The 15,582-nt window shown below is 44.2% G+C and overlaps 1 protein-coding gene across 1 annotated transcript; it reads left to right on the top strand.

The window, feature by feature from the left end:
- The first annotated feature begins 8,591 nt into the window (after positions 1-8,591).
- Dkk1 (dickkopf WNT signaling pathway inhibitor 1) lies at positions 8,592-10,778 on the top strand. The gene is made up of 4 exons (XM_038317718.1): positions 8,592-8,837; positions 9,055-9,220; positions 10,266-10,409; positions 10,525-10,778. The coding sequence occupies exons 1-4, from the start codon at positions 8,592-8,594 to the stop codon at positions 10,776-10,778; spliced, it is 810 nt and encodes a 269-aa protein (XP_038173646.1).
- Positions 10,779-15,582: the final 4,804 nt, after the last annotated feature.

The following is a 15,582-nucleotide window of genomic DNA, read 5'->3' as shown; positions in this document are numbered from 1 at the left end:
CTAATCTGTTATGGGACTTTGAGTAATTAATTTTTCCATAATAATTTTTGTTAAAAATTTGAGATCATAATAGAATTGTATCATTTCTCACTCCCCTTTCCTCCCATATACTCCTCCTTGCTGTCTTTCAAATCCATGGCCTCTTTTTGCATTAATTATTGTTACATACATACATACATACACACACACACACGCACACACACACACACACACACACACGTAGTCCTAATCAGCTGTAAGCCTACACACCACAAGAATGAAAAACATTGCAAGATATACTCAGTGGTACAATGGTGGCACTTCTATCTTGTAAGCAACCAACAGCCATCTAGTAGGACTTAAGGGCTTGCTCAACAGGAGGGCATTCACGCCTGCTATTACAAACTCTGAAGGGGTTGACAGCTGGGGCAGACTGAGGGGACACTGATAGTGACACTGGGATTTGTCTCCACTGCATGTACTGGCTTCTTGGGATCCTATTCTCTTCGGATGTATACCTGTTCAACCTAGATGTAGAAGGGAGGGCCTTGGGCTTTCCACAGGACGGGGTGCATTGACCTTTCTTAGGATTGGAGGTGGTTGGGGTGGTAGGGTCTGTGGAGGCAGTGGGAGGGGGAGTAGGAGGAGGGGAGGGAGTGGGAATTTGGATTGGGTATTTTTTTAAGTAATAAAATAATTTAAAAATGCATGCAAGGAAATAAAAAATAATGGATAATGAAAATTCGGTGTGCATGTGTATGAAATAGATTACTACTTAGCTATGAAAAAATAAAACGACAACATTTGCAAGAAAACGTATGGACTCAGACTGTTTAGTTTTAAGTGAGGTCAGACAATCTCAGGAAAAAAAAACCCTCACGTTCTCTGGTCCTCCCTCATATGCAGAATCTAGGCAACAATTTGTGTGTGTGTGTGTGTGTGTGTGTGTGTGTGTGTGTGTGCGCGCGCGTGCGTGCGTGCATGTATGTGTGCGTGCATGTATGTGTGTATGTATGTATGTGTGTATGTATGTATGTATGTATGTATGTATATAAACAAGTGTACACGTGGGTACCACATAAGCATGCAGGAAAGAACAAGCAAAGCTGAGAGCTAGGGAATTCGGAAGGGCTGGATTCCAGTGACGGACTTGAGTTATGAAAGAGGGTAGATGGTTAATTGTTCTCTTTGTCCTAACTCTGTTATAGATTATTTGGTTTTAGTGACTAGTAACACTATAAAAATATATATACATAAAATATATTCACAGTGAAAGTATAAAACATGAAGCTCACCGGGTAATGGTGAGTTCTTACACATTTAATGCCAGCATTTAGGGAGGCAGAGGCAGGCTGATCTCTGTGAGTTCAAGGCAAACCTAGTCTACAGAGTGAGTTCCAGGACAGCCACCGCTACACAGAGAAAACCTGTCTCACCCACCCCCCTCCCCAGAATAAAAGAAAGAAATGAAGGAAGAAAGGGAGGGAGGGAGGGAGGGAGGGAGGGAGGGAGGGAGGGAGGGAGGGAGGAAGGAAGGAAGGAAGGAAGGAAGGAAGGAAGGAAGGAAGGAAGGAAGGAAGGAAGGGAAAACAAAGCTCTACAGCTGCATTTTGGGTTTTTTGTTTTTTTTGTTTTTCGAGACAGGGTTTCTCTGCAGCTTTAGAGCCTGTCCTGTAGGAACTAGCTCTTGTAGACCAGGCTGGCCTCGAACTCACAGAGATCCGCCTGCCTCTGCCTCCCGAGTGCTGGGATTAAAGGTATGCGCCACCACCGCCCGGTTTACAGCTCCATTTTGAATGATCATTCTGTTTATTGAGTTGTATGATTTTTGGGTCAGGTCTGATTCATCTTGATGTGTTTTTTGTTTGTTTTGTGCCACTTTTAAAATAACAACGTTTAAATTATTTAAATTTCTGTAATAACAAATAACAAAGACAACAAACATGAGCTGTTGGAGCTTCCAGGTCCAGCTCGGGCCACAGTTCTCCTCTAACATCATTAGCAGCAAAGGGCTGGGAGATGGTTCTCGCAGAAGGCTAAAGAGCTTTCCTTCTCTACCGCTTCCATTGGCGCTGACCTGAACCCACAAAGCCCCCGACCCTTTCACGGGGCTTCCCACTCCTCGAGCTTGCAGCTTACATTCATTCATTGCTTTTCTTGTAAATAGAGCCAGCTGGACACAACCGTCTTCTGGGAATCGAGCACATAGTTCAAGCCAAAGATGTGGGCAGGGCATAATGAAATTATCAGTGAGAAGCCAGCCGGGGTTTCGCAGCCCTGCAATCCCAGCATTTAGAAGCCGAAGCCGGAGGATTCAAGACAAGTCTGAGCTACATGGCAAGGCATTGTTGTCCCACGGAACAACAGGGGGGAAAAAGTATTGAGGTCTTTTGTTGGAGGCCAATTTACTTTAAAAACCATTTTTAGAAACGTGATCTGAAGCACAATATAAGCACATTGCTATATAATTTTATGATTGACACTTAAGTCCTATCTACATTTTAATATTCTATCAATGGTGGGCTGAAGGATTAAAGGTGTTACTTATCACACATCCTTTATTCTCTAAAAGAAATCTTAATAGTGGGCACAGAATTATCACCTGCCTGTATCTTTCATAAGCCTCCTGAATAATATTCTCTTTTTGAAAATGGAAACTTTAAAATTAATGCTTTCTCCTAAAAACAAATAACATTTTAATTTTTAAACATGTTTCATGAAAAAGTTATAGATGCATGAGCTTTCCTAATATGTCCAGCATAGGAGTCTCCGAAATGTGCTACTTATAATCTGAAAAGCCTAACTTTTTTTTTTTTTGGTTTTTCGAGACAGGGTTTCCCTGTAGTTTCTAGAGCCTGTCCTGGAACTAGCTCTTGTAGACCAGGCTGGCCTCGAACTCAGAGATCCGCCTGCCTCTGCCTCCCGAGTGCTGGGATTAAAGGCGTGCGCCACCACCGCCCGGCCCTAACTTTTTTTTTAATCCAAGAATGCAAAATTCTGGGGTTTGCAACTTAAAACATAACTGAATAAATGTGTGTACTCTGAACCTGTGTGCCGGAGCCCAGCTCCTTCGCCTTTAAACTACGGTGTCGATATCTTCTACTTTGTGAAGATTCGGGTTATTCAATGTGCAATATATTGTGTGGACTATTAAGAGCGCGAGAATATTTAGCTTTGGAAAGTGTTCAATGTGAGCGGTGACAGTACATACCTCATGGAACCTAGATAACGTCCCCCAGAGAACTTCTAATAGAATTCCACCAGGGGGCAGAAGAGGAACGGGATTGCTCCTTCCAGCCGGAGCAGCAGAGAGGACTCGGAGGTCCTCGGAGTTATCTTCCTGTGTGTCTCCTTTCTGCTCTCCCCCTTCTAATTAACCCTCATTTATTTGCCCGTGAACTGACACTGTGGACCCACAGCAGCAGTGTAGTGTGAAGGGATTTGCGCCCAGGCCAGGGCTTCAACGGGATTAAGCTGATGAATTTGCTAAACACAAAGTCCACAGAAGCAGCAAACCCAGAGCCCTGTGATGCCACCTGGCTCAAGGCTGATTAAGACAGGGACCCCTGAGCCGTTTGATCTTCACCCATCAAAGAGTTTTTAAACAAGCTTCATTTTACACTACTGTAAGGTGGCGATGGCTTGGGACTGCAGTGAGTGTCCCAGCCTGAACAAGCACTCCGGCCAAGCACTCCTGGCTCTGGTGGGATGCAACCACAATCCGGAGCTCTTAGACCTGCTCAAGGGAAAAAATCCTTGCTCCGATCGTCCCCCCGAAGTTAGTACCATTTCTAGCCTACATCTTGATTCCGACAAGGTCCAAATTTACTAGTTGTAAATTTAGAGGCTGTTAAGATGTCACACCTCTACATTTCAACAACTGGGAAATGAAGAAACAAAAATCAATTTTTTTATCCATTCTCATTCATTCGTTCCCTCCCGCTACTCCCTCCTTCTCAATCGCATCTTTTAGAAAATCAAGTAGTCACGTAATTCACTCTATTTCCAGAAACTTAGTTTATATGCTAGATTCCTCTAAACCAGCAAGTTCCCAGAGTCCTTGGCAGTGAGTGTCTCTTAGTAAAGTTTACAAGCTTCCTGAAAGACCTTTAACCTGAAGACAAAGGTCTTGCCCTGGAACGTTTAAAGACAATTTTTATAGCCAGAAGGGGGCTCCCTAGTCTTCCCAGTATGACATTTACAAATGAAAAGAAAGCTAGATCCACAATCACAAAGGGGCTGTTGTCACCCTGAAGTGTCCAGTGCTGAGCCCTAGTTTCCAGTGTGGTAGCACGGGGCCCTTTTGGTCATAGCCCTTGGGGGATGCCAGTATATTAAAGGGGATAATAACAGGAACCAGTGACACGGGGGCGGGGGGCGGAGGGGAATCCAATCTTCCTCTGTTTCTGGTGGCTTCACGCCCTACCTTACTCTGGTACTATCCTATGTTATGATTAGAAACACTAAGCTCATAAGTGGCTACTACCGGACAGCAGGACTCCTAGACCCTACCCACATCACAGACCTTTCTAGTGTCAGAAACTCCGAGAAGGCGCTTGGTAGATGCTTGGCTTTGGTAAGATTTTGGTCAGATTTTAGACAAACCTCTTTAGGTTCTAAACTCCATGCTGTTTAAATTTCTATGGCCCCAGGACCATCTTTTGAGATGGGTTAGAGGGCCCCATGAAGCTGGATTTAAATGGGCTGGCCATAGCCACTGACTGAATAAAGGTAATCACCGTGAACTCAATTGCTCCTCTTGCACTACAGAAAATCAGCTATTTCAGGGGCATCCCAATATGAGTCATATCTGAAAGCTCTTCTTCTATCGTGATGAACATAGAAACTAAGACTCTCTTAAGAGCGAAGGAGAAAGTCACACTGTTTTATTAACATCGGGAATGGGAAAGCCCTGGTATTAATTCAAGATTGGTACCCAGGAAGACATTGGCAGTACTCACCACTCACTCAATGCTTTCTTCCCGAAGCAAAACTTAAATGTCAACAGATCGACTTCCTTTGGTTTGGCAAGTAGAGAGAAGAAATGGAGAGGGGAGGGGGGAAAGATAAAGGGAGGGAGAGGAAACAAAGAACCACAAATGATGGTGGAAAGTAGTTTGCAAACAGTCTAGTGCTTTGTTTTGTTTCTTTAAATATTATTTGTCTGTTTGTCTCATGGGTTAAAATGACGAGTATTCAATGCTGGTGCCCACCACTTAACCTAGGAGGAAGGGCATGTCTTACACCATCCCCGAGTTACACAGTTCAGTTCCACTGTGCCAAACATTTCTCCTAGCTTTAAATTTAATATGAAATATTAATTGTTTTGCAATAGCTGGGGTCGTGTTAGACTACGTCCAACAAGTTGAATAGACATACCTACCACTCCATCACCCGGTTGCAGAATATTCAGCATCATCCGGCTTCCAACTGCCTGATATTTAGACATGGTTGGAGTTTCTGGACTTCTTTTTTTCCTCCTGACCAGTGTGTACCATGTATAGCCTACTTAAATAACAATACTGAGTCGGAGGCAGTGATCCACACCTGGAACCCCAGCACTGGAGGAGACAGTGACAGAAATTCTCAAGTGCAGGCTATGCAGTGTAACACTGCCTTAGAACCCCAAAACCCCAAAAGTAACCACAGTAGAAACCAAACCAAGCCTCAGCCAAAGCTCCTTCTGGGTTCTGATATTGTGTTTATCAGGCTATGGGGAGGCTGAAAGGAATGTTGGCCGGCAGCGTATTAGAGAGATTCTCGATAGGCCCACTGAGTGTTCTTTGGCACTGAAAAAGCAGTGGACAGTGGACATCATTTACTTCCTGAGTTTGACACCTGAGAGTGAGCTAAATCCAGGCAAGAATTCTCAAGCGAAGCATAGGCTGAACTGAGAAGGGTAAAGTCTTCCCGCTGCCCTTTGTGAGCTTACTTTTTCTTTTCCTAGGCAATGCGAAGGTGACTGTTCCAGCCATTCCTTTTTTTACTGAGGCAGCAGCACCAAGTACAATGCTTGTCACACAGTGAGACCACAGATGTGGACCTGTTTGCGCCTTCAGAAGGAACACAAAAAGTAGGGCGTGCCACAGCTAGGCCCTGGATTTCACTTGGGACCCAAGTTCTTGACGAGCTAAGTTCTGTTCATTAAGATTCGGTGTATTATGGGGGGCCATTCCATCAGAATACAGGGAAAGGGGGGGCCATTCCATCAGAATACAGGGAAAGGGGGGGCCATTCCATCAGAATACAGGGAAAGGGGTGGGCCATTTGTGTAGCCCTGATGCTTTTCTAGAATTATTTAAATAAGACAAAAGACTGGGGAAATACCTTTGTACTTCTCAGATGGACAGGGAATTCATTTTCTACTGTCCAACGTCATATGAATTTAAAAGTCATCACTGACAATGCTATCAACGTGCTGGACGTGATAACATGGTCCCTAGTACCTCCTACCACTGTATGGTCTTCTGTCCCATCATCTCCCGGTGTCTCTGCGAATTTCTGATCCATAGACTGGCAGAGAAATCTGTTTTGTTATTGACTTGTTCCCTTCTTATTGTGTCTAATGTTGACTTTTAAACAAAACGTTAAAACCTCTTCTTTTCCCAATTTTCTAACTATCTGCAGGTAGTCAGTCTCTGCTACACCATTGCACATTTTCCTAATAAAAGCCAAATAGATACACAGGATTTAAACCATGTTGGACTTTCAATAAACCACCGGAAATTCTCCAAGGTATATGGGGTAGGGGTGTAGGGGTGAGAGAGGACATCACTGGATATAGAGGCATCATTAAAGAAGTGAGGCGACATTAAAAGTCACTTAGACAACTCTTTAAGATGATTCTGAAACCTACGAAACAGAGAACAGGTATTAAGAATATGTATTTCATAATAACTCTCCTTGTTCAACTTCAGGATTCTGTTTGTTCAAGACTATCATTGGCTCTTTGGGGGCCTTCCCAAGAATGACATTAGAGATCTCGCAGTGTTGTGAGCTATTCTAGACGATCCAGAAGCTAAGGGACGACACCTCACTCCACGCTCTTCTACAGTGATTTCCAGCCATTTCTTTCTTTCCAATCTCACACAAGAATGGCTTATTTTCTTGCACTTATCAGTTTGTTCTTAAACATTACTAAGGTACACTTCTTATCATTTGTTATGTCTGACAACTGTCTCTCTTAGCATTGCAATGGTTGGAAAAAGGAATTTGACTTTTATTTTCTCAAGAAATCACCTCTAATTTATAAGCACAGCGTCCTTACGTCAGCATTGCTTCTTATTCCATACTCTGTTTGGAAACCATTGCAAATTCATTCTCTGCTTTGGGCTCGGCACTTTCTTTCCGAGAGGTAGCTTATTATCTCCCTAGAGAGTTACTCCTCCTGTCCTGTCTTGGACGAGGTTTGATTTGGGATCAAAAGCAAGCCCTCTCCTTCTCAGCGCTACTAAACATTAATGAGGAAGTCAGGAGCTAAGCCTTCAGGGTTTCTTATCTTCTTCTATTAACCAACCGCTGGGAACCGGGAACCGGGAAAGAGGACTCACCCGGCTCAGGGACCCTGTCCGCTCTGACTCGGGGCCACTTTGATCTCACGTGTCTGCTTAATCAAGTTCATCAACTGCTGGGACTGACCAGATTCAAAGAAGCACATTAAATAGTTTGATTATCGAGGGCCCGTTTCCCTCTCGCCCGCACCCCTGATCTAATTTCCAAACTTCAGTCTCTCGCCTCTCCCTCCAAATGTACCTTCAAAAGCGAATTAGTTCTTCCCTTGGTATCCTCATTTGATGTGCAAATTTTCCTGTCTTTGCACATTTTTTTTCCTAGTATGCGTGTGCGGGGGATGGGGGAACAGGGACGGGGCGGAGGGGGGGGGGCAGCTAGACAAACTTAAAAGACCTCATTTGAAAATCGCAACGCGAAAGGGTTAATCAGCAACTCAACAGGAGCCACCTGGCCCTTTCAGAGACGCTTTGGATGACTGCTTGAGTCGTGTTTAATACTGAATATTATTCGCTTGCACACACGCGCGCGCGCGCGCACACACACACACACACACACACACACACACACACAGCAAGAGCTAGCGTGAAGGAAAAAAAGCGGTTCTGTATATTCTATCACCTTTTAACTCTGAAAGTATTTCAGACGGAAATAACCCAATCCCTCCGCAGAGCACCCAAACTCGCAGAGAGCTCCCTCCCGCCTCCCCCCCCCCCCCCCCAAATTAAAGTTCAGGTTAGGCTCTGATGTTCTGATAACCCGCACTCTAAGGTGAGCTGGACCAGGAGGACTATAGTGCAGGGAGGGGCGAGGGGGAGAGTGTCAAAGTCCTCCCTGCTTCCGATACACAAACACTCCCGCTCCCAGCTCCTCCCAAAGCTTTGAAATCCCATCCCGGCTTTGTTGTCTTCCCCGAGGGGCTGGGAAGGCTGGAGCCCGAGTATAAAGGCAGCCAGCCTGAGGTGGCGGGTGACTGCACAGAGCCCAGAGTCCAGCAGCAGAGACTCCACCGGCTGAAGTTCCGCAGTCTGGACTCTGCAGCTGCTGTGGCGCAAAGTGACCTTTTTTCCCCCCTGACTTTCTCCGGCTTGTGATCTTCTGAGATGACGGTTGTGTGTGCAGTGGCAGCTGTCCGGTTCTTGGTCTTGCTAGCAGCGATGGCTTTTTGCAGCCTCCCTCTGCTCGGAGTCAACGCCACCTTGAACTCGGTTCTCATCAATTCCAATGCTATCAAGAACCTGCCCCCACCGCTGGGTGGCGCTGCGGGGCAACCGGGCTCGGCCGTCAGCGTGGCGCCAGGAGTTCTGTACGAGGGTGGGAACAAGTACCAGACTCTTGACAACTACCAGGTGAGAGGGGTGTCGGGGATCCAAGGATGCTGTGATACTGAAGGGGTCTTAGAGAAGAGAGCATCCAGTATCCTAGCTGTGTGAGATTGAGGGTGTGTTTGGAATCACTGCGTTGGGAGCAGAGTGCTTGGAAGAGCTTCTGAAGGGGCTGATGGGGACCTTGAAGGTGTGGGTACCAGGATGCCTGAGGTGCTCACACTCTTCTCCCTTCCCACAGCCCTACCCGTGCGCAGAGGATGAGGAGTGTGGCACTGAGGAGTACTGCTCCAGCCCCAGCCGCGGAGGTGCGGGTGTGGGCATACAGATCTGTCTGGCTTGCAGAAAGCGCAGGAAACGCTGCATGAGGCACTCTATGTGCTGCCCCGGGAATTACTGCAAAAACGGTGAGTCTCGGACTCCCCTGTGAACTGGAACCACTCTACCTTTGAGCTCTACTTCTGCCAAAGCCGAGGCGCCACTTGCGAACCTGGGCTCATGTAAGGGTTTCCCTGCTACATCTTCCCGGGCTTGTGTTAGAGGCCTTGGGAGTTTATCTCCCTCTGCCACCCTAGGTGATCTAACACACTTTATATTATTGGAGTGGACACTTCTGTCAGGACACTTGAGAAAGGGGGAAAAGTCATTCCGAGAGAGAAACCTTAGCAAGCCAGCCTTGGCATTTTGTTACCAGTACCATTTTTCTTACGGTGATTCTCGTGGCTTTGCCAGGCTCTCCAAAGGCCTCTGGATGTTAAAACTGTTGTCAGCCAAGGGCTAGGGAAATTGAGCTCTGCTGGACAGCTTTTTAAAAGAGATCTCTGTACTACTTATATCCCTAGCGCTCCACGACTTCCCCTCCCTTCCCTACACTCTCAACTACCTTCAAAGAAGTACCCCCCAACACACACACACACACACACACACACACAAAACCACAGATCCACAAAATGTGAATTTCTCAAAGAAGTCTCCAGAAATAAATTCATAGGGTGGCTAAGTTCCTTGGGCACAACAGCATTCCAGAGGGAACTCACTAAGTCTTTGTAATATCGAAATTACACAGTGAGGCCACCAGCGGGTGAGATGGTAGTCTTCCAGACAGCTGGAACTGCCTTGCCCAGAGAGCACCCAGAGTGGAGAAGTTATTTTAAGACTAATTTTTAAGTGACTAGATTTCTTTTTTCCTACCCCCAACGGGTAATATTAAACTAGACAGAAATATCCTTGCTGCCACCTCCACAATTAGTGGGAAAGCATCTTAAATGGCTCTACCCGGGGTATTCCTTATGAGTAAACAGGACATTCATTGATGTTTCCTTGTCTGGGGAGCTTTGTTGAACAGAGGTATTGACTGCAGTGAGTTATCTCACAATAGACTGTTCTCACCATGGTTCGCAGCAACAAGTTATGTACAGCCTGGGGATTAATCACGGTTTCTGGCTTCTGTAGGAATATGCATGCCTTCTGACCACAGCCATTTGCCGCGAGGGGAAATTGAGGAAAGCATTGTTGAAAACCTTGGTAACGACCACAGCACTTTGGATGGCTATCCCAGAAGAACCACGCTGACTTCAAAAATATACCACACCAAAGGTAGCTTTAAGACTGAGCCTCTCCACTTAGTGTTATCAGAAGTACATTCAGAGGTCTCTTCGTGAGACCTGCAGGCCTAGCAGTAACTGTCATTTTCCTTCTGTCTCCTCCACAGGACAAGAGGGCTCTCTCTGCCTCCGATCCTCAGACTGTGCCATGGGGCTGTGTTGCGCGAGACACTTCTGGTCCAAGATCTGTAAACCTGTCCTCAAAGAGGGTCAGGTGTGTACCAAGCACAAGCGGAAAGGCTCCCACGGGCTGGAGATATTCCAGCGCTGTTACTGTGGGGAAGGCCTGTCTTGCAGGATACAGAAGGAGCACCACCAAGCCAGTAACTCTTCCAGGCTGCACACCTGCCAGAGACATTAAACTGACTGTCTAGATGTGACGGACTCCTTTATCTAATATATGCTGCGAAAGCCTTTATCATTTGTCAGCTCGATCCCAAGGATGTACAAACCTCCTGTGTAGAGTTGAGCATTCCGAGAATACCTTCCGCAAGTCCGGAGTGTGAGGACTTTGTTTCTTGATGGAACTCATCCGTGGTTGCAGTAAATTACTGTGTTGTAAATCCTCGGTGTGGCACTTACCTGTAAATGCAACAAAAGTTTTAATTATTTCGCTAGAGGTGCTGCATTGGTCTTGTTTCTTTTGCATGTAAATTTTTGTACACATTGATTGTCTTGACTCATAAATATTCTATATTGAAGGGATTTCAGCTCATAGTTCCTAAATGTGTAACCCTTTCTACTTTTATTTCTAGAGTATAGGATGCAAGGAGTTCTTGGAATAGCCAGTGATAGGCATGTAAATTTTAACATGAAAATACTAGTTTATTTCCTGAGATGTGCTATCTTTGCTTAGATAATCCTTCTCTCTCTCTCTTTTTCTCTCCCTCTCTCTCTGCTCTGATAGTCCTTGAAATAAAATTTAACATTTAATAATCATAAATTGTTACAAGTATACATGCATTTTGGAACTGTCATCTTAGGGGAAGGTGTGTGTGTTGTTGTTTTTAAAAAGATAAGACATATGGCTATGTGTGAGTAACTTTAAAGAGAATGTATTCCGCATTTATAAACTCAAATGGTTATGGTGATATGGGATTGGATCGGATATTACTACTTTCAAAAATACTTTTCTACCAGGTGGCTAATCATATAATCCCAGGATTCTGGAGGCTGAGGCAGGAGGGATATGCCCATGAATCTAGGTCCATCCTGGCTGACCTAGTGAGATCCAAGGAAACTTCTGCCACTGAGCCATGTCTCAAAAAAGCATCCGTAAAAAATGGTTTTCAACAAATTAATATTTATTTAAGTGGCCAATAGTTACTGGAAGGAAGGGGATATCCAAGAAAGCAATTACAAAGTACACAGTGATGGGCAGAATGGAGAGGAGGGTGTGTGGAAACACGGTGAACAAGTGCATTCCAATATAAGCCAAATAATTAATTCGGAATAGTTTATATACTCTGACATGCAAGAAGAATTGTTTTAATTACTTTGACTTAAAAATGATTACTGGCCGGGCGGTGGTGGCTCACGCCTTTAATCCCAGCACTCGGGAGGCAGAGGCAGGCGGATCTCTGTGAGTTCGAGACCAGCCTGGTCTACAAGAGCTAGTTCCAGGACAGGCTCTAAAGCTGCAGAGAAACTCTGTCTCGAAAAACCAAAAAAGAAAAAAAAAATGATTACTGAACCACAAATTCTAGAATGTCCCACTTTTTCTTCTCTTACCAAGTGATTATTTCAATTTTTGTTTCACCTGTATTGCATTGATTAGAATGAGAGGGATGTACAATTTTGTTAAAAATATACATAATAGATTTATATATAAATTTTATATATATATATATATATATATATATTAACACATACACATACACACACACACCACATATATGTTCCAAGTCAGGGGAAGAATAAAATAACCTTCCTCATTTATTTTTTCTGTAGTATTCTGAAAGTCTGCATCAAAACCACAAAACACTAGGTTCACTATTCAAAGGATAGCAGTGACTGGCTGGCTGTGCCAGCGTGGTCCTTAAATAGCACAGATGTCCTAGAATATTCATTGCTTTTTATGTTCCCGGAAGTGGTTAATTTTGAAGGGAGTTGGACAACAGCACATGCACTCTGTTGGCTCACGGAGAAGGGACCTGGTAGGATGTCTCTGGCAGCATCCTTTTGTCCACAAGTCTCTGCTTCTCCATCCAAAGAAACTCTCTTTGCCTAAGTGTGCTGATTGCCTGGTGTGCCAGGAAAGCCAATCCCAAGACCTGGTATCTTCAAAAAAAAAAAAAAATAGAAAGAAGAAAATGGGAAATATTCTCATTAATCTCATGAAATGGGAGAAAGCAGAGCCTTCTAGAGAGGGAGTGGGGCAGAAGTTTAATGTGTTCAGGTTACTGGATTCTTTCTGCAGGAGCCATCTGGAGTGGAGATGTCTTTCTTTGCACATCCTGTTGACCAGGCTCAATTTTAGTCATTCCTGATGGAGCCAGAGAGATCGGGCAACCTCTTCTTCCCACCCCAACTGGGAACTTAGGATAATACTAAGAAAAGGAAAGTCTACAAGTGTGAATATAGAAAATATTCAAAACTACAGGTACTTTATTAGTAGAACACTAGAAGAGAGAAGACATATAAAACGCAAGCCCAAAACAGAATCTCAGGGAATCTAGAATTTGTATATGATACACAGTATGCATGCACCAAATACACATTTGGTGCAAATGTCTTATGGAGGTTGACTCCTAAACAATGCATTTGACTGCTTGCCCACGCGAACATTCCACAGCTCGTTTCCCAGCTGAAGCTCACAGAGGCTACACACTGCCCTGCGCCGAGATCTCTTTGCTGAGTGTCTTGACTACTGTCCTGGATGACAGCTCAGTCTTTTGATTGGTGCATCATTTAGAGTCTATTCTCTGATTTGCTTAACCAGGCACTAAGAGACAATCAAGTGATTTCCAGAGTTATTACTTTAATAAATACTGTGCTGTGGGCACAAAATCTTCCTGTCTCATCATAGTATAGTGGTAGGATAATGATTGAGTTTTGACATAAAATTTAAAATCAAATGCTGTAAAATCAAATGCTGTAAAATCAAATGCTGGTTTGTTTGTTTTTTGTTTTTGTTTTTTGTTGGTTTTTTTTTTTTTTTGCTTTTTTTTCTACTCAAGGTCTGGCATGGCCACAATGGCAAGATTCCTACTTATGTGGTGATCTGCTCTTACTAACATGTGTCAAAGGAGAGAAAGGAGGGATACAGTTTTTCTTACGAGCTTTACAGTAATCGTCAATCTCTTATCTTAGGAGAAGAGGCTAATTTACTCTAACTTCTTCTGTATTCAAGTGCTTACACTGAAACCACACATCCCTACCTCCTTCTCATGTTCAGCTGGAAGACTTTAAATGTTTTCCTCATTTTAAAATAATTTATTTTTAATATTATAAAGACATCATTCCATTCTTCCCTTTCCTCCCTACAACCCCTCCCATACAGCCCTTCTGCCTCCCTTTTAAATTCATAGCCTCTTTTTTTTAGTTTTCTTACTCACATATATGTGTGTACACACACACACACACACACACACACATTCCTAAATGCAGCCTGCTCAGTCTGTATATTGTTACTCGTGTGTGTGTGTGTGTGTGTGTGTGTGTGTGTGCTTTCTGGGCTGTAAGCTTGGTTTAATGATAACAGGAACAAAGAACATTGTCTAAAAGCATAACAGAGGGAGCAGAAATGGCTAAAACAATAAGACAACACCCTCTGCAAGCACAGGGACTTGAATTCATGATCCCAGGAGACTGCATGAAAGTCTTTCATGGTTGCCCATTCCCGTAGCCCCAGCACTGATGGGCAGCTGGGCTGTGTCGGGAGTGGTGGGGAAGACTGACTTGCACATGCTAGCATGCTTTCACCACTGACTGTGTCTTTATATCCCCAGTCCCTAAATGCAGAATTATCTTTGGAGAGCAGTAGCAGCCAACGCTATGCTAATATAAATTGTTAAACAAATTCCACATTTTTTGAAAAAAACTAAACTTGGAGAAAGACATGAAACATGATTAAGCATAACTCAATATTACATTTTACAATATTTCGCAACTTTCTCCTCATGGGCAAAAAAAATGGCTTTTAAGAAGAATCTTATATTGAAACCTTTCACATATCTATGACACTCTGAAGTTCAAATTAAAAGCAGACGAGAGAATCTGGTTGGACCATGAGGGGTTTTGTTGTTTGAGGAAGATTTCTCCAAGCACTATGTCAAACAGCACAGATGTTTCTTTTTCTTCCTATGAGGAAGATGTGGGACCCAAACTTACCAAAAAAGTTAAAGAGGCACCATGTGCGCTTGAAGAAAGGTGTGTTTGACACAATTGTTTCACATAGGCTACAGAAATTGAAGAACAGAGAAATACTAAACATGTCTAGTCACCTGATCGACGCGTATGTGGCGTCACGAGGCTGTGTGTAAGCCATGGATGTTGTTGTGGGTTGTCTGTTTCATGTGCTGAGAACCGTGATTAAAACCTAAACCCTGGAAGAGATGCTGTTTGCCTTGGTAAAGTGCTTACTGTAGTCAGACACTGGACAACAGTTCAAGTATTTGATGAACTAAGATGAGGTAGCCCCTTCTCCATTGCTCTGACAGACGGCTGAGCAGAGCAGTGCGAGAGAGGAATGGTCGCCGTTTATTCTGATCACAGTTTCACAAGATTCATGCATGGTTTCTTAGCCTCTGACACTTGGGCAGAACATTGCAGAAAGCAAGGATGCTTTGTGAAGGAAGGTCATGTCTTTCTTTTTTCTTTATCATTTGTTTTGCTTCTTTGAGAGGGGGTTTGTATACCCGAGACCAGCATCAATAGTCTTGAACTCCTGGTCCTCCCGGCACTGACTCCCAAGTGCTGGGATTGGCATGTGTCACCAGGCTTGAGCGCTGGAGCGGGGGGGGGGGGGGGGGGGGGGACACACACACACACACACTTCTTCATTATGTTGGACAGAAAGCAGAGAGATCGGAAGTGGTCAGGGATAATGTACTACCAAGAGTCTATTCCTAGTGACCCAGTTCTTTCAGTTAGACCCCACATTGTAGGTTCCTCCCGACCTCCCAAAAATAGTTTTCACCAGCTGGGAATCAAACATTCAAAAC

This window comes from Arvicola amphibius, chromosome 1 (assembly GCF_903992535.2).
Source record: "Arvicola amphibius chromosome 1, mArvAmp1.2, whole genome shotgun sequence".
NCBI lineage: Eukaryota > Metazoa > Chordata > Mammalia > Rodentia > Cricetidae > Arvicola > Arvicola amphibius.
The sequence above is the reverse complement of the archived record's forward strand: the minus strand, read 5'-3'. Positions and strand labels throughout refer to the sequence as shown.

Bases quoted from the DNA above. Each gene is read 5' to 3' on its own strand.
- Dkk1 (XM_038317718.1), top strand. From the start codon at position 8,592: ATGACGGTTGTGTGTGCAGTGGCAGCTGTCCGGTTCTTGGTCTTGCTA. The intron at 8,838-9,054 runs GTGAGAGGGGTG...CCCTTCCCACAG, and splicing joins AGACTCTTGACAACTACCAG to CCCTACCCGTGCGCAGAGGA. The intron at 10,410-10,524 runs GTAGCTTTAAGA...TCTCCTCCACAG, and splicing joins AAAAATATACCACACCAAAG to GACAAGAGGGCTCTCTCTGC.